At 39.1% G+C, this 23,359-nt stretch overlaps 1 protein-coding gene and 1 non-coding gene across 2 annotated transcripts; one reads left to right on the forward strand and one right to left on the reverse strand.

Moving 5' to 3' along the window:
- Positions 1-682: 682 nt before the first annotated feature.
- Positions 683-18,107, reverse strand: SLC17A2 (solute carrier family 17 member 2). The gene is made up of 11 exons (XM_067752181.1): positions 17,994-18,107; positions 15,913-16,124; positions 13,839-14,072; positions 13,666-13,753; positions 5,652-5,738; positions 4,178-4,296; positions 3,894-4,055; positions 3,261-3,393; positions 3,028-3,175; positions 2,153-2,243; positions 683-947 (listed from the first exon to the last, which is right to left on the reverse strand). Exons 1-11 carry the CDS (start codon positions 18,019-18,021, stop codon positions 813-815), a joined length of 1,437 nt encoding a protein of 478 aa, XP_067608282.1. The 5' UTR covers positions 18,022-18,107; the 3' UTR covers positions 683-812.
- Positions 17,799-17,872, forward strand: TRNAR-CCG (transfer RNA arginine (anticodon CCG)). The gene has a single exon. It is a non-coding gene; the product is annotated as a tRNA-Arg (tRNA).
- Positions 18,108-23,359: the final 5,252 nt, after the last annotated feature.

Consider the following 23,359-nt stretch of genomic DNA (forward strand, 5'->3'; position numbering starts at 1 on the left):
AAAATGCCTCTGTCATCTTCCTCTAATTTTCATTCTACGGACCAAACTATCTCAATGTCTCTTCTAGAACTGCCCATATTGCTTCCCTTCACATCCATTCTTTTTACATTGTAAGCTTTGCAATTCTATCTTCTCTCTCCCATGATTTTCAATTAGCCTAATTTAATCTTCTCCTTGTCATTTCCTGGTTGTTAATCTCCTGGAAATCAGCTAGTATAAATAAATATCTATCTTGCCTGATGGAAATAATCCTAATGTAAATAATTTTTAAATGGCCCATTTAATTTTAGCATGTGAATTTTAATAGAATGTAACCACATAAATAAACATCCATGTTTCTCAATGTATAAAAATGTTAATGCTGTGGATTACAGCCTTAAAATAGAACATACAACTCTGGTTCTAGTAGATCTTCTCTGTGTCTATAATCGCCCTCGTGAAGGTACTTATCAGTGATTACTTTCACACAGCTTTTTATCTAGTTTCTTACAAAAAGGAAAATTCAAAGGCAACAGGAATTGATGTTTCAAGTTTGTCTAGCAGTTTGTCAACCCTGGCTGCATGTTAGAAATCCTGGGGAGTGTCTAAAAATTAGTGATATCTGGGCTTTATCCCAGACCAATTCATTCAGAATCTCTTGAGTAGAGCCCATTCATCTGTATGTTTTAGAAACTCCCCAGGGAAATCTAACATGTAACCGAAATTGAGAACTGCTGAGCCTATGGCCAAGAATATGAAAAAAGAATGATGATAAGTAAAAAATGTTGAAAAAGTTAATGGTCAGTACTACATTTAAGTCTGCAACTATATCCTCAGAGACGGCTAAGAGTCCTCTCTTTGGCCCAGTGCTGGATTTCTGCTTGTCCAAATGTGAGGTAAAAAACCAGGCCAAACATGTTGACAGCAGCAGCAAGGAAAAAGACATTCCTCCATCCAGACACAGAATCCTGGAGGAAAAAAAAAAAAATACACAGAATTCAGCCTCACAGTTCCTTCTCCACTAGTTCTAGAAATCCTCCATTTTGTATATTGCAACACTGATCACAAAGAATCTAGGGAACAATATGCAATAACCACTGAGCACCTTGAATTCTCAAAGAAGGTTTTATGAAACTGATGGAAACAAGAGGATGCTAAAATGAACACTGGGTTCTGGCTTGGATGAGCTTTTCTTTAAACCCAAGTAAATTAACCTACACTAATGTTTTTCTAGAAATTTGGATCTCAACATTCTTGAAAATATCATTATTACTCATTTTAAATTATGCTTAAAACAACAGCTTTAAGATTTTCACTCTTGTGCTCTCTCTGATTTGTTTTGTTTTTGACTCTTGACATCCATCACACCAACCCCCTGGATGGACATCTCAATATGATGTGAGTTACATTTGGTCTGACTGTATGATTTCCCTCATCCAGCCCTTGTAAGTCACAGTTCATTTCTGGCATTATAGTCAAAGTGGATTCCTAGCAATTTGGTCAAAATCAACCTGAAAATAGATCACCTAGAGATGTATTGAAAACAAAACAAATCTTTTTCTGTAAGTTGGCTCATGTCATCCTGCCATCCCAGCCTGGTTCTGCCTTTCCATCCTCCCTACCAGACCACACTTGGTACTGAGCAAGCCTCACGGGCTATGCTCCGTGCTTTGTGTCACAGCCTTTCTCTTTCCACCCAAAATTTAACCTCCCTTCAAGCTGGCTTTGGGACCCTTTGGGTTTCCATTTTGTGATTTTTTTTTTAGAAATTGGAATTAATCTGAACAGACTGTTCATAACCTTCCCCTTCTGATCCTGTGTCTTCATCTCTTATCCTTGACATGTATCATTCACTCTGGTCATAACTAAGAGCTGTTTCATACTTTTGTTCCTCTAGGAAGTCATATGTGCTATTTTCTCTGCCTGAACTGCTCATTTTCATTAATCTAATACCTATTCATTTTTAGAAATTCAGCTTTTACTTCTCTTTCCCTGGGAAATGTGAACTACCAGACTCTGATTAGAGTCCCCTAAGAATAGAGTAATTGTGCTGGCATCCGGGCTTATTTTCCCCATCAGACCATACAATCCTCGCGAACAGAGGCCCTGTTGTGAATCCCCAGTGCCTAAAACAATACCTGCCACTTGCAGATGTTCAATAAACTGGCCCAACCTGACTGATAAGGAATCCGGTGGCAGTGGAAGAGATGATTCCTGCGATGAGCCCAAATCCCCTTGAGATTCCCATGAGGAAACTTGCATACCTGCGGGGAGATGATTTTATATAGAAAGCTGCCTATCACTCTTCAGCAACTCAATTTTAATGCAGTTCAGCTTTAATAGCAAAGTCATTTAGCCTAACGCAGGTTTTTTCTGTTCACTTCAAAATAGTTAGGGCAATGTCTGTTTGCCAAACCTGAAATCACCTATCCACCGACTCAACAACTAGGAAACAATTCTGTCTCTCAGGAGCTCAGGTTCCCACCCCAGCATCTCAGCATGGCAGGCAGTTTGCGCAGTGGATGAGACAACATACACTGGACAAACATACACTGGACAGACGGCCTGGGTCCAAATCCTGGCTCTGCCTTTGTGTGACCTCAGGCATGTCACTTAAACTTCTTGTGCCTCAATCATCTCCCAGTAAGAATAACAATAGGACATGTAGTTATGCAGACCAGATGTGTTGATACATGAGAAGTCCTTTGAATAGGATCTGGCTCAGGACAGGTGTATACATATGTGGTAGCTAATATCATCAACACTCTGGAAGCTTTTCCAAAACACGTGTGTGGGTCCTTTCCCAGAACACACAGTCTAATCTCTAGTGGAGAAGCTAAGGAAGTTTCATTTACTTGTTACTGGCCAAGATTGGCACTGTTTTTCTAAAAACACCTTAGGTCATGGCCACATACTGACATTTCTAGTTATTTTTTATTACTCTGCCATCATTTTGTGCATGTCAACAACAGGAAGCAGTTGCAAGAAGACTGAGGCCTAAGCCTCCGGAAGGGCCTGGGGGAGGGGAACAAACAGGTCAAATCTTACCGGGGAGCGACATCTAAGGTGTTGATGATGAATCCTGAATCACACAGGTTGCTGGTCCCAGGAATAAGTATCAGCAAAATAATAGTTGTTGTGTAACTGGAAGCCACAAAAGGCAGGGCGACAGCACACAGTGATGGAAGGAGGAGCCCTGGGCAATGGGGACACACCATCAGGAAACTTCTCTGACCATGTGTGGATAAAGGGATTGGTTAACCGAGTCCCCGCATCCTTACCTAGGGATGAAAAGAGTTTTCGGACGGTGATTAATCTGAGAAGATTCCTGGACAGCAGGAAATCTGCCAACTGACCTCCTAGAATCGTACAACTTGAGGCAGCAATAAAAGGCAGGGAGGACAGAACACCACTCTGAAGGGAGGAAATGTATACAGTAAGTAGTTACAGAGGCGCATATGGTACCAGAACTTATCAGTTACACAGAGCAACCATTAGCCCACCCTCCTGACACTTGGAGTTGCTTTAAGGAAATTAGCATCCTTTTCCACATGAGGAGAACACTTTCTCAGGTAAGAGAGCCAGAACTTGCATTACACTGGTCTCCAGAGAAAAGCATTACTCATTTCTAAGGGAAATTGAAGCATCAGCTAGTATGGCAGCATTGCATAGTGGTTAAGAACACAGATACTGCAGCAGCTCTACCACTCAGTAATTGTGTAATCCAGGGCAAGTCATCTCCCCTCTGTGTCCCCATTTCTACACCTGTGCAATGGAAATCATTACAATGTCTCTCAATCATTGTGAGGGTTAAATGAGTGGTTATGTGTAAAGTCAGAATGTAGTAGGCAGCACAGAACTGTTTCTTCTTATTGCCATTATCATGTTCATAGAAGTACAGGAAGCATACTCACATCTCTGATGTTGACATGGAGCACAGAACTGATGTACGTTGGTAGATAAGTTATGATTATGGTGCATAACCAGAAATGGCTGAAAAAACCCGTGAAAATGGCCCAAAGTGGCAGGCATCTGACCATAGCCTTTATGGGGACAGATCGTCTAGGAGAACTGGACTGAAAGGAAATATCTAATCAGTATGGGTATTAGAACAGGACAGAGGATGCCTCTCCTGAGAACCCCACACCCTACCCTGGAGATCTCTGCATGGCCCACAGGTAGAAGGGCTGCACTGTACCTGTTGAGCCAGTGAAGACACGATGTGGTCCTTTTCCCTGACGCTTATGCATGGGTGATGCATGGGGTCATCATAAATCACCATGAACCACAGGAGACAGCAGACACAGCCAATGCTACCTGGGAAGCTGGGATCCAATTAGTTTTCAGGTAGATTTGTGTGCTAGGGGAAGGGAGTTTCCTCTGAAGTAGCACACATCACCCCAAGACACACATATCAATTCATGGTTGTTCCACCATCATGACCTAAAGTTTCCCACTTCTTCATCTCAACTCATCTACAAATCTCCTTTTGACTAAACGTAGAGTGCCATTTGTCAATGTCAGAGCCCTCTCAACAGAGCAGAAGCATGAACATACCACTGTATAGCTGATTAGTTACTCTTCAGACTCCAGTGGATATATCGTGGTGTGTCATTAGCAACAACTTCTTAATACACACATTACTGTCTTATTTTAGAAGATCTGAATAGTCAGGATTGAAGAGAAAAGTATTCATCCATATACAAAACAACCTGCCATAAAATGAGTGTGGCAAGGAAAATTTTCCAACACATTTGCAAAAGACAGTGTTATTTGTATTCAAACAATACATCCATTATGGATTTCCAGAAAAATATTTCTTGACAGTACCTGATCAACATGTGTGGACAAAAATGACCTGGGATTAGCATCATTAATGAGAAAGCCATCCTAGCTGGAACCATATTGAGAATAGAAACTTGTCTCATTGCTGAGATTTGTCACCTGAAGAGGTTCTATGTTAAAAGACTCTGTGGACTAATGTTCTTTAAATTTCCTCTAATTACTGGATTTATCCATTCTTTTATTTATAAAGCTATAAGTCAGGCACTATGATAGTACCAAAGTGATAAAAAAAATATGGAATGAATTTCTTGCCTCAGTCATTTCATAATCTAGTGGAGAGGGAGAAGGGGAAATAAATAATTACATGCCAACACAGCCTAGAAAAGAAATTATCAGTAAGCATCACAGAGGACAGAAAGACTTAATCTGATGGGATAAGTCTTGGTAGTCCCCATAGGGAGGTGTACATTTAATTTGAGCTTTGCATGATTCACCTGGTAGAAAATAGGTTAAGGGCATCTTGGCAGAAATAATAATTATAATAAAATATGAAGACATATTGAAAATGTGCTTCACCAGCTCTGACATATTAACCACATAGAGCAACTAGACCTGGTGTTTCAGACGTGGTGGCAGAGATTCTACAGAAGATGCCTGGGGTGGGTGTGTAAGGCTACACTCCTGATTTCTCAGAAGTCAGCACCATGCACATGGTCATCTCTTAGACTAGACTAAGAAATCTACCAATCCTCAACATTCTTCGTCATCTCCCATTTAACAATGGACATTTTCTCTCAAATGGGAAGAATGTGGGCGATAGGTAATGTAAGCCTAAAAACAAATGCCTGGGAAGTGGAGGTGTTAGGAGTTAAGAGAAAGTGACTCACCAAAGATGTAGAAGATAAAAGGCCAGCCCAATGTCTGTGAGATTAGTCCCCCCACGCAGAGGATGATGAAGGACCCAAATGCTGCCCCTGAAGAGAAGAGGGATAAAAAACACTGAGGAAAATAGCAAAGGTTGAGACTGAGTGACTTCCCTGGATGTTGTCCCAACAAAGAGGTGGCAGACTTAGAATTACTGGGTGATGAGAGTCTTTCTTCTAGCTCACAGATCTCCCCCAATAAAGTCATGAGAAGTAATTAGAAATAATCAATAATAACAATATGCCACCTGACACTTCAACGGCTCCTTAACTCCAATGTGACCAAATACAAATCCCTTTGTTTGTCATAGAAACTCTCTGCAAACATAGCCCACCAGTATTTCCTTATAATTAGAGTTACATTCTGGCTGGGGCAATATGAGATTGGCAACAGAAAAGGAAACTCTTACAAAAACTAATAAGATAAAGTCCTTGACCTCAAGGGGATTTCAGCCCAGTTGCAGAGAAAAACGTGAACAAAATTCACTATTATAAGTGTAATAAATTGTAGACCTTGGAGTCTGAACATATTTTTCAGAGACCCATAATAAGAAATGTATCTTTCATGGCAACACAACATATACACAAATACACACACACACACACACACACACACACTTCAAACAAGAGTTTCATGAATCAATACTTAGTCTTACTGTGTGCAATTCACTCCCAAAATTTCCATTCTATTCTATTCACTTTCATTTTAAAAATACTGGTTTTGACCTACTTAATTGATTTTATGACCCCTTCAATGGGTCCCAATATATGCAATTTGAAAAAAAAGAATGTGGAATATAAATATGATAATAAAACTACAATTTTCTTTGAAAGTATACATGAGAAAATTAAAACTGATGATAGGATTCACAAACTGTTTACATGAGCTAAGAGTAGGATGGATGGAATTTTGGTAAAAGAAGCTGGGAGCAAAAGACCTTCCAGGAAAATGAGCCAGTAGAAATAGAGCCAGAGAGAAGTTAAGTGCAGACTATACATGCTACAATCTGAGCATTGCTTACAGAGGGATGTTGAGCGCAAAGGCAGGTTGGGACCAAATGGTAGAGCATCTTTATATCCATGCAATAAGGAGGTCAGTCTTCTGTAATCATGAAGGCACACACTGAAGATTCCCAAGCAGGTTAGCAAAAATGCCCTGTCTGTGCTTTAGGGAGATAACCTGGCTTTGATGAGAAGTTTGAAGGAAACAAAGCTAGAGGAGAGAGAAGACCAACTGAGCATTTGTAGATAGAAGAGATGCTGACAACTGCAATGGAAGGAGCCACACAGGACGGTGGCTTTGGAGTAAAAATCTGCAGGGTGCAGCCACGCATTGGACTGGGGAGTGAGAGGCTTGATGACCCTCAGTTCTGTTCTTCAAGTACACATTCTCAGTGCTACCAGTTGGGGCAAATAGCAATGATGTAGTTATCAAGTCCTTATGATCACAAGCTCTGGTGGGGGAGGGTAGAATGGTGATTGAGAGTGTACATTCTGGGACCAAATTGCCGGGTCTCAAATATCAGTTCTACTGCCAGGTATTTATTTGTCTCTGGGAAATTTACTTAATCTCTGTATACTTTGATTCCCTCCTTTGTAAAATGAGAGTTAAGATTGGTTCAAGATGGCAGAGTAGAAGGACGTGCTCTCATTCCCTCTTACAAGAACACCAGAATCATGACTAACAGCTGAACAATCATTGACAGGAAGACACTGGAACTCACCAAAAAATATACCCCACATCCAAAGACAAAGGAGAAGCCACAATGAGACGGTAGGAGGGGCGCAATCACAATAAAATCAAATCCCATAACTGCTGGGTGGGTGACTCACAAACCGGAGAACACCTATACCACAGAAGTCCACCCGCTGGAGTGAAAGTTCTGAGCGCCACGTCAGGCTTCCCAATCTGGGGGTCCGGCAATGGAAGGAGGAATTCCTAGAGAATCAGACTTTGAAGCCTAGCAGGATTTGATTGCAGGACTTCGACAGGACTGGGGGAAACAGCGACTCCACTCTTGGACGGCACACACAAAGTAGTGTGCACATCGGGACCTAGGAGAAGGAGCAGTGACCCATAGGAGACTGAAGCAGACATACCTGCTAGTGTTGGAGGGTCTCCTGTAGAGGCGGGGGGTGACTGTGTGTCACCATGAGTACAAGGACACTGGCAGGAGAAGTTCTGGGAAGTACTCCTTGGCATGAGCCCTACCAGAGTCTGCCATTAGCCTCACCAGAGGCCCAGTAGGCTCCAGTGTTGGGTCACCTCAGGCCAAACAGCCAACAGGGAGGGAACCCAGTCCCGCCAATCAGCAGACAAGTGGATTAAAGTTTTACTGAGCTCTGCCCACCAAAGCAACAGCCAGCTCTACCCACCACCAGTCCCTCCCATCAGGAAACTTGCACAAGCCTCTTAGATAGCTTCATCCACCAGAGGGCAGACAACAGAAGCAAGAAGAACTACAATCCTGTAGCCTGTGGAACAAAAACCTCATTCACAGAAAGATAGAGAAGATGAAAAGGCAGAGGGCTATGTACCAGATGAAAGAACGAGATAAAACTCCAGAAACACAACTAAATGAAGTGGAGATAGACAACCTTCCAGAAAAAGAATTCAGAATAATGATAGTGAAGATAATCCAGGATCTCGGAAAAAGAATGGAGGCAAAGATCGAGAAGATGCAAGAAATGTTTAACAAAGATCAAGGAGAATTAAAGAACAAACAAACAGAGATGAACAATACAATAACTGAAATGAAAAATACACTAGAAGGAATCAATAGCAGAATAACTGAGGCAGAAGAATGGATAAGTGACCTGGAAGACAGAATGGTTGAATTCACTGCTGCAGAACAGAATAAAGAAGAAAGAATGAAAAGAAATGAAGAAAGCCTAAGAGACCTCTGGGACAACATTAAACGCAACAACATTCACATTATAGGGGTCCCAGAAGGAGAAGAGAGAGAGAAAGGACCCGAGAAAATACTTGAAGAGATTATGGTTGAAAACGTCCCTAACATGGGAAAGGAAATAGCCACCCAATTCCAGGAAGTGCAGAGAGTCCCATACAGAATAAACCCAAGGAGAAACATGCCGAGACACATAGTAACCAAATTGGCAAAAATTAAAGACAAAGAAAAATTATTGAAAGCAGCAAGGGAAAAATGACAAAAACATACAAGGGAACTCCCATAAGGTTAACAGCTGATTTCTCAGCAGAAACTTTACAAGCCAGAAGAGAGTGGCATTATATACTTAAAGTGATGAAAAGGAAGAACCTACAACCAAGATTGCTCTACCCAGCAAGGATCTCATTCAGATTCGATGGAGAAATCAAAAGCTTTACAGACAAGCAAAAGCTAAGAGAATTTAGCACCACCAAACCAGCTCTACAACAAGTGCTAAAGGAAATTCTCTAAGTGGGAAACACAAGATAAGAAAAGGACCTACAAAAACAAACCCAAAACAATTAAGAAAATAGTCATAGGAAAATACATATCAATAATTACCTTAAACATGAATGGATTAAATGTTCCACCCAAAAGACACAGGCTCGCTGAATGGATACAAAAACAAGACCCATATATAAATGTCTACAAGAGACCCATTCAGACCTAGGGACACATTCAGACTGAAAGTGAGGGGATGGAAAAAGATATTCCATGCAAATGGAAATCACAAGAAAGCTGGAGTAGCAATACTCATATCAGATAAAATTGACTTTAAAATAAAGAATGTTACAAGAGATGAGCAAGGACACTACATAATGATCAAGGGATCAATCTAAGAAGAAAATATAACAATTATAAATATATATACACCCAACATAGGAGCACCTCAATACATAAGGCAACTGCTAACAGCTCTAAAAGAGGAAATTGACAGTAACACAATAATAGTGGGGGACTTTAACACCTCACTTACACCAATGGACAGATCATCCAGACAGAAAAATAATAAGGAAACAGAAGCTTTAAATGACACAATAGACCAGATAGATTTAATTGATATTTATAGGACATTTCATCCAAAAACAGCAGATTACACTTCCTTCTCAAGTGTGCACAGAACCTTCTTCAGGACAGATCACATCTTGGGTCACAAATCAATCCTCAGTAAATTTAAGAAAATTGAAATCATATCAAGCATCTTTTCTGACCACAATGCTATGAGATTAGAAATCAATTACAGGGGAAAAAAACGTAAAAAGCACAACCACATGGAGGCTAAACAATACGTTACTAAATAACCAAGAGATCACTGAAGAAATCAAAGAGGAAATCAAAAAATACCTAGAGACAAATAACAATGAAAACACGATGATCCAAAACCTATGGGATGCAGCAAAAGCAGTTCTAAGAGGGAAGTTTACAGCTGTACAATCCTACCTCAACAAATGAGAAAAATCTCAAATAAACAATCTAACCTTACACCTAAAGGAACTAGAAAAAGAAGAACAAACAAAACTCAAAGTTAGCAGAAGGAAAGAAATCATAAAGATCAGAGCAGAAATAAATGAAATAGAAAAGAAGAAAATAATAGTAAAGATCAATAAAACTAAAAGCTGGTTCTTTGAGAAGATAAACAAAAATGATAAACCTTTAGCCAGACTCAAGAAAAAGAGGGAGAGGACTCAAATCAATAAAATTAGAAATGAAAAAGGAGAAGTTACAACAGACACCACAGAAATACAAAGCATCCTAAGAGACTACTACAAGCAACTCTATGCCAACAAAATGGACAACCTGGAAAAAATGGACAAATTCTTAGAAAGGTATAACCTTCCAAGACTGAACCAGGAAGAAATAGAAAATATGAACAGATCAATCACAAGTAATGAAACTGAAACTGTCATTAAAAATCTTCTAACACACAAAAGTCCAGGACCAGATGGCTTCACAGGTGAATTCTATCAAACATTTAGAGAAGAGCTGACACGCATCCTTCTCAAACTCTTCCAAAAAATTTCGGAGGAAGGAACACTCCCAAACTCCTTCTATGAGGCCACCATCACCCTGATACCAAAACCAGACAAAGATGTCACAAAAAAAGAAAATTACAGACCAATATCACTGATGAATATAGATGCAAAAATCCTCAACAAAATACTACCAAACAGAATCCAACAACACATTAAAAGGATCATACACCATGATCAAGTGGGATTTATCCCAGGGATGCAAGGATTTTTCAGTATATGCAAATCAATCAATGTGATACCCCATATTAACAAACTGGAGAAGAAAAACCATATGATCTTCTCAATAGATGCAGAAAAAGCTTTTGACAAAATTCAACACCCATTTATGATAAAAACTCTACAGAAAATGGGCATAGAGGGAGTCTACCTCTACATAATAAAGGCCATGTATGACAAACCCACAGCAAACATCATTCTCAATGGTGAAAAACTGAAAGCATTTCCTCTAAGATCAGGAACAAGACAAGGTGTCCATTCTCGCCACTATTATTCAACATAGTTTTGGAAGTCCTAGCCACGGCAATCAGAGAAGAAAAAGAAATAAAAGGAATACAATTTGGAAAAGAAGAAGTAAAACTGACACTGTTTGCAGATGCCATGATACTATACATAGAGAATCCTAAAGATGCCACCAGAAAACTACTAGAGCTAATCAATGAATTTGGTAAAGTTGCAGGATACAAAATTAATGCACTGAAATCTCTTGCATTCCTATACACTAATGATGAAAAATCTGAAAGAGAAATTAAGGAAACACTCCCATTTACCATTGCAATGAAAAGAATAAAATACCTAGGAATAAACCTACCTAGGGAGACAAAAGACCTGTATGCAGAAAACTATAAGACACTGATGAAAGAAATTAAAGATGATACCAACAAATGGAGAGATATTCCATGTTCTTGGATTGGAAGAATCAATACTGTGAAAATGACTATACTACCCAAAGCAATCTACAGATTCAATGCAATCCCTATCAAATTACCAATGGCATTTTTTACAGAACTGGAACAAAAAAATCTTAAAATTTGTATGGAGACACAAAAGACCCCAAATAGTCAAAGCAGCCTTGAGGGAAAAAAATGGAACAGGAGGAATCAGATTCCCTGACTTCAGACTATACTACAAAGCTACAAAAATCAAGACAATATGGTACTGGCACAAAAACAGAAATACAGATCAATGGAACAGGATAGAAAGCCTAGAGATAAACCCATGCATCTATGGTCAACTAATCTATGACAAAGGAGGCAAGGATATACAATGGAGAAAAGATAGTCTCTTCAATAAGTGGTGCTGGGAAAACTGGACAGCTACATGTAAAAGAATGAAATTAGAACACTCCCTAACGCCATACACAAAAATAAACTCAAAATGGGTTAGAGACCTAAATATAAGACCAGACACTATAAAACTCATAGAGGAAAACATCGGAAGAACACTCTTTGACATAAATCACAGCAAGATCTTTTTTGATCCACCTCCTAGAGTAATGGAAATAAAAACAAAAATAAACAAATGGGACCTAATGAAACTTAAAACCTTTGGCAACGCCAAGGAAACTACAAACAAGATGAAATGACAACCCTCAGAAAGGGAAAAAATATTTGCAAATGAATCAATGGACAAAGGCTTAATCTCCAAAATATATAAACAGTTCACTCAGCTCAATATTAAAAAAACAAACAACCCAATCAGAAAATGGGCAGAAGGCCTAAATAGACATTTCTTCAAAGAGGACATACAGATGGCCAAGAAGCACATGAAAAGCTGCTCAACATCACTAATTACTAGAGAAATGTAAATCAAAACTACAATGAGGTATCACATCACACCAGTTAGAATGGGCATCATCAGAAAATCTACAAACAACAAATACTGGAGAGGGTGTGGAGAAAAGGGAACCCTCTTGCACTGTTGGTGGGAATGTAAATTGATACAGCCAATATGGAGAACAGTATGGAGGTTCCTTAAAAAAACTAAACATAGAACTACCATACGACCCAGCAATCCCAGTACTGGGCATATACCCTGAGAAAACCATAATTCAAAAAGACACATGCACTCCAATGTTCAGTGCTGCGCCGTTTACAGTAGCCAGGTCATGGAAGCAACCTAAATGCCCATAGACAGAAGAATGGATAAAGAAGATGTGGTACATACATACAATGGAATATTACTCAGCCAATAAAGGAATGAAATTGAGTCATTTGTTAGAGACGTGGATGAATCTAGAGACTGTCATACAGAGTGAAGTAAGTCAGAAAGAGAAAAACAAATATTGTATATAAATGCATATATGTGGAACCTAGAAAAATGGTGCAGATGAACTGGTTTGCAGGGCAGAAATAGAGACACAGACGTAGAGAACAAACATATGGACACCAAGGGGGGAAAGCAGCGGGGGGTGGGGGGTGGTGGTCTAATGAATTGGGAGATTGGGATTGACATGTATACACTGATGTGTATAAAATGGATGACTAACAAGAACTTGCTGTATAAAAAAATAAATAAAATAAAATTCAAAAGAAAAGAAAATGAGAGTTAAAAATTATCTTCAAAGGCATATTGTGAATATTAGCTCAGAAGAGTAAAGAACTCAGAATAATGTGGGCTCTTGAAACTCTACTTTCCAGACTGATTTATCTCCTTACCACTGATAGTCTTAATTCTCATTTGCATGTCTTTGCTAAAATGGTGTTTATACAGTTTACTTGTTTTTTTTTTCTATTTTTGCAAATTCTTAAAGTTCTAAAGTTTTCCCTACAATGCTTTTCTGACTGCCCTCACAGTGCTCACAATGGTCTTTTCTGCTTCTGAGTCTTAGTGGCTTCACAGCACAGATGTATCTGTCTTATTTGTTATGTAACTGTCTTACATTGTTGAATATTTTTACAGCACTTTTCTCCCTGTCCCCCAAACCATCCTATGCATAGAAGGAAAGGTGTAATAGGGTGAAGCAGATTACAAAGTTGTGATCTATATGCATTTCCTTACCTGATCCCGCAATGCTGGTGAGCTTGCTTCGTTCAAGTGGGGGAGCCCATTTTGCCCAAATTGTAAACTGACCTGTCCATGCCATTCCCTGAAATGAAAATCATTAAGACTCTTGATCTCTAGTAGAATTCAGGAATCCATATCCCACACAGAATGAGAAAGTAACCGGCTACCTGGGCCATGCCCTGGACTGTCCGAATCACAATAACCAGAATCACTCCAAAGTCAGCAGCCAGTGGTGTAAAGAGGGTGAGAAGGGAGGAGATCAGCAAACCAGCACCAAGCATCTGCTTTGCTCCAAATATCCCTGCTAAATAGCCACTTGGGATCAGAGTCAGTATTATCCCATAGCTGATGGAGCTAAAGATGATACCCTGAGTCTCTGGGCTCCATTCATATACAGAGGCCTGGGGGGAAAAAAAGGAAAATTCTTTGCTAAGAATTTCTTTTATAAAAATTCTAATTTATAGCCAGAGCTTCTTGGGGTTTTGACCCTCCTATAAAATATCAATTTTGTCTTTCCTCCATTTTTTACCAAACAAATATTCCACCTTTTCCAAACAACCAATTATATCTCTAATTTGCTCCTCTCAGAGAGAGAAAAAAATAGAGAAATGAAGAAGAAAAGGAAAAAAAATAGAGAAGTGAAGAAGAAAAGAGATAAAGAAATGATTACATAGGTAGTTGATAGGAAGATATAAATGAAATATAGTGAAAGAGCTTCTTTTAACTATCTTGGTTCTAGTAAATAATTCAGGTGACATGTTGACTCTCATTTTAAAAAATAAGGAAAACACATCTTTACTGAATGCTTATCAAAATTAGTCCCTAAAATCAAGTTTAGGAATCATGGTCTGCCCTGGCAGAGGTGACTTCCTAAAACACATATTACACATTAATAAGATCACATTTTCTTCTGATGTGACCCAATAAATAATTTTGGTAGACCACTAGATACATGGCATCATGGTATACATTGAAGTAAAGAGCCAAAAAATATAAAATATGAAATATTTTGTCCACTTAAAATAACTATAAATAATACAAGATATATGACTCATGTCAGAATTCAAGTTTGAGGATGAACGGCAGTAAAATAGGGACTTTAAGAAGAGGGAAGAACAATTTGGGAAGGTCCCAGGAAGGAAGAAGTACTTGAACCATTCTTTGAAGAATGCCTATGATTTGTGTAAAGAGAAATAGGAAAACTCATTCTTATTGAAGAAAAACAGCAAAAGTGGACTTGCAGTATTTGGAGTGATACCCAGTGAAACTAACCGGGACTCTCACTTGCTCAGAGCAAAGACTCTCCCTGGGTCATTGATAGCAGACATGAGTGTGCTGAGAAGTGGGCGCAGGTTCTGGAGAAGTACAGCATCTCAAGAGAGGAGTTTGCGACTTGAAGGTATTCTGGATTCTTGAGCACAGGTGTGTGAATGTGTAGAATGAATGATGGAAGAAAGACTGGAGACAGAGAGGTCATTGTAAATAAGCTGGCTCCGAGGTAACAAAATCATAAAATATGAGGATGACTTTAGAAATGTAAGATAAATGTTAGTTTAAAGAAAAAATTTAAATGGGTTATAACCATGAGTCTTATACAAATAAAAAATGAACATGTAATAAAGATTTTATTTAACTCATTGATTAATGGGGGAATTGGTAAGATGTTACAACTGGTCCAAAGGGGAAGTAATGCTGAAATAGATTTATATTTAAAATATATAAATAGATTTTAAATATATAAATATATAGCAAAACTGGCTTATCTAACTGAGAGGCAAGTGGAGGAGAGTAGCAATTGATTTTTCTCAGAACAAAATTCATTTGCAGAGCTATGGGCAAGAATCATTTGCATTACTATTTATTATATAGAACTTACTGAGTTGTAAAATGGCTCAAAGACTATGAAAAGTACAGAGACCTGCTTAAAATCAGGCAGAAGGATGTGCTTAGATACATCCTAGTGCCTAGTTTTTCATTGAAGATACCCAGTAATCTATTCCTTTCTAGAAGTGTTCACAGTTTTTTCCTATAGTCCCTACCCCAACCTTGTAATCATAATAATCTCAGTGAGACTATTTTAATCACAGAGGTAAGCAATATCTCAAAGAAAAATACTTCCAGTCCTTTTTAGTTTGCCACTGAAAATTCATGCTTCTATATGCCACAGAATCAAGATACAATTCTTCCTTTCAAACTGGGTTTTCCCTCTCAACAAAGAGCCTTGTTCTCCATTATACTTACTCCCGAATTAAACTCCTTGGTGGATCTGTTGGAGCGATTGAGGGTGAATGCAAGAGGTCTTTCTGTGGAGGCATTGAATAAACCAGGCTGCTGAGTGCTATTCACCATGGCAATGATTGCAATGCTCAGACTCACACGCTGGGTTATCACGGTAAAGTTTGAGAAGTGCATGATGAGAGCCAGTCCATAGCGTAATGAACAGAATTCAGGAACTAGAGAATAACACAGATGTCTGCAGTGAGTATCCTGACTGAGATCACCTTCTTTCCATTTCTCCCACTGCTAAGTCTGAGAAAACTGCAGATGATTTCATGCAGTCCCACTATCTTTTTTCACCGAAATAATCGTAACTACAACCCTTCTTTGTCATATTCTTTAGTTGGCTTCAAGACAATAAATCGGGGATCTTACCATAAAGTAAAACAAATACGGCCTTTTTTCAGAGGTGTGGGAAGCAGATGAAAATATAAGAAAAATTAAATGAAGGCATTTATGTCACATTGTTCCAAAATAAAGTGCATGAGGAAGATGGGGAAGAGCCAGTCACAGAACCTGAGCCTCCTAGTTTCAAGTCTGTGGTCCCATCTGTTTTGCATATTCATCTACCATAAAGCTTGAAAGTTTACACTTAGAGAGCTGCCTTTGAATTAAGCTAACATCCAAAGGTTCTCTTTTATTTATTTATTTTTATTTTTTTTAATTCATGCTCATGCCTAATTCGAAATTTTCTGCTATTTCTTTTTTTTTCTTTTGAAGATGTTGGGGGTAGGAGTTTTTTAATTAATTTATTTATTTTTGGTGTGTTGGGCCTTCTTTTCTGTGTGAGGGCTTTCTCTAGTTGCTGCAAGCGGGGGCCACTCTTCATCACGGTGCGCGGGCCTCTCACTATCACGGCCTCTCTTGTTGTGGAGCACAGGCTCCAGACGCGCAAGCTCAGTAGTTGTGGCTCACGGGCCTAGTTGCTCCGCGGCATGTGAGATCCTCCCAGACCAGGGCTCGAACCCATGTCCCCTGCATTAGCAGGCAGATTCTCAACCACTGTGCCACCGGGGAAGCCCCCCAAGGGCTCTCTTTTAAAATACCTGATATATAGTGTATAAATGAGCGCAACCACTAACTCCTTAGTGTAATGTTCACTTGGAAGTATTTTTGTTGTATGTCACTAGGCTCTGCCTTCACATATATTCAGCTTAAAAAAAAACTAATATGGGGAACCATTTTTACTGTTTGTAGGTGATACGGTACTGCAGGAACTGTCATTCTGTTACAAGAGCAACACATTCTTTTAGGTCCCTGTGAAGTGGAACAATGGGCCTATACTGAAAGGGTTCCCATGTGAATGATGGATTAAATTTTTTTGCACATTTGGAGAAATGGGACTAAAGAGAAACAAAGAGAGAACCTGTGAAGAAACAGATAAACATATAAAAATATATATATAATGGGAGAAATAATTTTTAATGGCCAAATAGGCTCAGGGATGAGATTTGGTTCCCTGCAAAAGAATTATTTCCCTATTACTGGAGGTTTCCAAAGCTCATGGGAAATAACCAGCTACATAGCAAAGATATTGTAGCAGGAACTCATATATGGGTTAGGGGTTTGTTTAAAATGACTTTTTCTGGACTCCTTCCATTCCTTATGTCCTGGGATTCAGTGATCATTTGATGTAATTTCTCATAGATACCTCATTGGGGCTCCCTAAGGAAAAAGTAGCAGGTAACAGAATGAGGGGCTGGATCTGGTCCAATGTTACACTGGGAGAATCTCCACAACAGGGAGGCTTGACAAAAAACAAAGGAGAAGGAATGGAGAACGAGGATGTGGAAATAAAACTTCCACTCTTCCATAAGGTAGCCTGCAAATACAAGATGTGACTTGGGACTTCCCTGGTGGTCCAGTGGTTAAGACTCCATGCTCCCGATGCAGGGGGGCCCAGGTTCGATCCCTGGTCAGGGAACTAGAGTCCGCATGCCACAACTAAAGGTCTTGAGTGCCGCAACTAAGACCCAGTGCAGCCAAATAAATAAATTTTAAAGAAAAAGAGAGAGAGAGAGAGAGAGAGAGAGATGTGGCTTTACCTTTCCTGGTGGAAGGCTTCTCATCCATTTGGCTCCTCTGGGAAATGGTACCACACTTTGTGGGGGAGATTCCCTCTGCCCTGAATCTCTTTTACCACGACGGGCTTTTATCTATGGGGAAGAAGAACAATCCAAAACAAGACACACAAATAATTTTCTCGTGTTAATGTTGCATTCTCTCATCATCAGTGAAAGTTTTGACCCAAAACAGGTATATGATTTACATTTTGCAGTACGCTTCCTTATTGCTATGCTTACGGAGGACTCTATTTTTATAAGAAATCTGACTAAGTCCCAGCTAAGTGACGTAGAGCTAGTCATTTAAATTCTCTAATTGGCCATTTCCTTGTCTGTTCAATAAAAATAAATCTCCTTTCTGAGTGGTGCTGCAAGAACTGAATGAGAAAATTGCAAACCACAGAGAACCATGCAAATGTAAGGCATATTATGGCTTGAAGCAAGGTCAGAAGACAGGAAAATTAAGCCCAAGAGGTGGGGAGGAAAGTTCCAGAGCAGCCCTTTCTTTCATTTTGACCATGTTTCTGTACATCTTTCTGTACAACCAGAACAACGTCCCATGGTTCCTTCTTTGAACATGAAGAATGGCATTGCATAACACATATATATAATACTAATAGTATTTAATGGTTTAAAATGTTTATTCTTGTCTTTGCTAACACAATTTGGACACTTTACTGGGCTAAAAAGTTCTTCAAATCACCCGAATGAGGGCTTTCTACTATAATTATGAATAAATCCAGCTACTTGACAGGTAAAAAGAGTTCATGACCTCGAAATGGACATGTCTAATTTGATACCTGTACCCCAATATTTGGGGATTCATACATTTATTTCTTTTAGGTACAATCCTCATGCTAAGAATATCATAAGTTTTGCAGTCATTCCTAAACTGAAGCCTCCATGACCTCACAAACACATGTCTCATGCTTATACTGCATCATCCAACGCTTTGCATTCTTTCTGCACATACATTTAACAAGACTTACCTGCACACTTAAGAATGGAGGATGGAGGATTATAATGAAAGAAACAGGTGAAGAATTTTGTTCAAAAATATTCTTTGCAGTATTATTACAACATTATTTTGGAGACAAATTAACCTAACCATAAGGGTTTGGTGAGTCAATTTTAATAGATTCTTATAGTGGACTTTATTAAAATAATGTTTTCAAAGATATGGAATAATATTAAGGAAATGCCTGTACTCTAGTATACAAAACAAGCACTATGCCTGTGTTGATACACACACATCCAAGAAGAGAGAAATGGATTCACACAAGTGCCAGCAATGGCTATTTCTGGGTTGCAGAACACACTGTGGTCACGTAATTCTGTATGATTTTCCATATTTATCAAGTGATTTTTTTAAACAATTAGTAGTTATTTTATACTCAGTGTCTTTGAAGGAACAATAATTAGGCTTCATAAAGCCAGTCAGGGTAGTTTTCTTTTTGCCAAATGGCTCTAGAATTCTGAGAACAAGGTCACCCCATCTGAGTTTTGAAATTTTCTTTTTTTGTTACAATGTACCCAAATAGATGCCCAGTTGCCAACAAGAGAATGTCAGCACCAGGAAACATGTTGGCTTTTGCTGTGCTTTTTTTTAAACATCTTTACTAGAGTATAATTGCTTTACAATGGTGTGTTAGTTTCTGCTTTATAATAAAGTGAATCAGCTATACATATACATTTATCCCCATATCACCTCCCTCTTGCATTTCCCACCCTCCCCCCTCCCTGTCCCACCCTTCTAGGTGGTCACAAAGCACTGAGCTGATCTACCTGTGCTATGTGGCTGCTTCCCACTAGCTATCTATTTTATATTTGGTAGTGTACATATGTCAATGCTACTCTCTCACTTCGTCCCATCTTACACTTCCTCCTCCCCGTGTCCTCAAGTCCATTCTCTACGTCTGCCTCTTTATTCCTGTCCTGCCCCTACATTCTTCAGAACCATTTTTTCTTTTTTAGATTCCTTATATATGTGTTAGCACATGGTATTTGTTTTTCTTTATCTGACTTATTTCACTCTGTATGACAGACTCTAGGTCCACCCACCTCACTACAAATAACTCAATTTTGTTTCTTTTCATGGCTGAGTAATATTCCATTGTATATATGTACCACATCTTCTTTATCCATTCATCTGTCGATGGACACTTAGGTTGCTTCCATGTCCTGGCTATTGTAAACAGAGCTGCAATGAACATTGTGGTACATGACTCTTTTTGAATTATGGTTTTCTCAGGGTATATGCCCAGTAGTGGGATTGCTGGGTCGTATGGTATTTCTATTTTTAGTTTTTTAAGGAACGTCCATACTGTTCTCCATAGTGGCTGTATCAATTTACATTCCCACCAACAGTGCAAGAGGGTTCCCTTTTCTCCACACCCTCTCCAGCATTTATTGTTTGTCGATTTTTTGATGCTAGCCATTCTGACTGGTGTGAGGTGATACCTCATTGTAGTTTTTATTTTATTTATTTATTTTTTACATCTTTATTGGAGTATAATTGCTTTACAATGGTGTGTTAGTTTCTGCTTTATCACAAAGTGAATCAGCTATACATATACATATATCCCCATATCTCTTCCCTCTTGCATTTCCCACCCTCCCACCCTCCCTGTCCCACCCTTCTAGGTGGTCACAAAGCACTGAGCTGATCTACCTGTGCTATCCAGGACATGGAAGCAACCTAAATGTCCATCAGCAGATGAATGGATAAAGAAGATGTGGCTCATTGTAGTTTTGATTTGCATTTCTCTAATGATTAGTGAGAAATCATTAATGATGTTGAGCATTCTTTCATGTGTTTGTTGGCAATCTGTATATCTTCTTTGGAGAAATGTCTATTTAGGTCTTTTGCCCATTTTTGGATTGGGTTGTTTGTTTTTTGATATTGAGCTGCATGAGCTGCTTGTAAATTTTGGAGATTAATCCTTTGTCAGTTGCTTCATTTGCAAATATTTTCTCCCATTCTGAGGGTTGTCTTTTCGTCTTTTTTATGGTTTCCTTTGCTGTGCAAAGCTTTTAAGTTCCATTTATTCCCATTTGTTTATTTTTGCTTTTATTTCCATTTCTCTAGGAGGTAGGTCAAAAAGTTTTGCTGTGCTTTGGAAGGCTTTCCAGTCCTGCTAACATCTGGATGATATCAGGAGTTCAGTTCAGGGCTCTACACTCAGATCTTAGCTGACCCGGAGTTTGGACCATTTTCTATTTGATCTCTCTTGTTATGTAAGATCCCAAGACTTGGCAGAAGGCAATTTTTCAACTGTACACTCAGCTACAAGTACTTGTACTCCAATGAAAGGTTTCCCACCAACCTCTCCAACCAATCTGACAAACATTGGGCTCTAGAGCTGAAAGAGACTTGGAGATTCTCTGACCCAACTGTTTTTTTTTTTTTGATGAGGAGATTGATGTGCAGAATGCTTGAAGTTGCTTTGAGTCACAGAGTATACTGAGTCAGCACCAGGTCTCCCGATGCCCAGACTACTGCTTTTTTCTATCTATTAATGCTATTTCCTCTTTATGGGCATATTTTAAGCACAAGCTTAAAATACAATTGGGTAGTTTCATTTTAAGGTATTCCAGATAGGAATTTATATGATTTTGAGTTAAGGTTTTTTTTAAAAAATTGAAGTATAGTTGATTTACAATATTATATTAGTTTCAGGTGTACAGCATAGTGATTCAGTATTTTTGCAGATTATACTCCATTCTAAGTTATTACAAGATAATTGCCATAATTCCCTCTGCTCTACAGTATATCCTTGTTGCTTATCTATGATTTTAAATTAAGTTTTAATCATTTATTCCAGAAGGAAATTTGATGATGAAAATACTTTCAGGTTGAGCTTTGAATATTTAAAAAAAAAAAAAGACTACTCTTTCTTGCTTTTTTTTTTGGCGATATGTGGGCCTCTCACTGTTGTGGCCTCTCCTGTTGCGGAGCACAGGCTCCGGACGCGCAGGCTCAGTGGCCGTGGCTCACTGGCCCAGCCGCTCCGCGGCATGTGGGATCTTCCCGGACCGGGGCACGAACCCCTGTCCCCTAGCATCGGCAGGCGGACTCTCAACCACTGTGCCACCAGGGAAGCCCTTTCTTGCTTTTTTGACTAGTGGAATTATATCACAAACCCATCCCTTCAGTTCCCATTCCATCTGCTGCCATCCCTACCTTGGCTTTCATCGTTTCAAATGCTACTTTGAAATTTGCCTTAATAGCTAACTTCAGTTGTTAATTGCCCGTTTCCTGTGTATGAGACAAATGCAGAAATCAGGCAGACATCCCAAACCAATCGAAAAGTGGGTCCTTCTGTGACATAGTAATGGCAGCTATTTTTCTAAAATAATCACAGAAGCATATGATAGTATGCGATCTGAGAATTGGCATAATTGATATCACTTAGAGACAGTGGAATGAGTTTTAGCCCAATTACAAACATTGTCAAGGACCTTCCTACTCAGGAGTGACATTTCTAAAAAACAGTGAATCCTAGTGTCAAAGCTGTAAATAGGGGCTTCCCTGGTGGCGCAGTGGTTGAGAGTCCGCCTGCCGATGCAGGGGACACGGGTTCGTGCCCCGGTCCGGGAGGATCCCACATGCCGCGGAGCGGCTGGGCCCGTGAGCCATGGCCGCTGAGCCTGCGCGTCCGGAGCCTGTGCTCCGCAACGGGAGAGGGCACAGCAGTGAGAGGCCCGCGTACCGCAAAAAAAACCACAAACCTGTAAATAGACATGGAAAAAATGAATTAAAATTAAGTAAAATAAAAATTCTATACTTTAAAAATAATTTTATGACACAAAATAGAGTTATATTTGGTATAAAAATAATATAGACATAGACAAGATGACATGCATAAGCAAAATAATTTTTATCCTCTTACTATTAGTCTAGAACTCACTATTTTGTTATAATGGTCTTTCTGTTGCTCTTAGATTTCCCTTAATACTGAGCCTGTCTTGCATCACCTCTGTTAGCCGAGTCCCCTAGTTTACTCAAAGTAAATGTTACATGTGGTTGAAAGAGCAGGAACCTACAGGTCAAAGGGTATCCAAGGACCAATTCTTCTCTGTCATTTACAGTCCGAGTAAAGCAGAGCAGATTTTATAAGATCCCAGAGCTGTCACAGTTTCATAGGAAAAATGGGGATAATATTACTTCACAGGACTATTGGGAATGAAAACAAAGGTATGAGATACGCCTTCTCAATGTAAAATATCATAATTGTAAAATGTTATTGATATTAACAACAGAAATAATAATAAGTAGTCACAAGATTGGCACTTGGGCCCTCTCAGATTAATAAATACAGGTTTACAGCAAATGAAATATCTTTCTA

The sequence above is a fragment of the Pseudorca crassidens genome, chromosome 10 (genome assembly GCF_039906515.1).
Source record: "Pseudorca crassidens isolate mPseCra1 chromosome 10, mPseCra1.hap1, whole genome shotgun sequence".
Lineage (NCBI taxonomy): Eukaryota > Metazoa > Chordata > Mammalia > Artiodactyla > Delphinidae > Pseudorca > Pseudorca crassidens.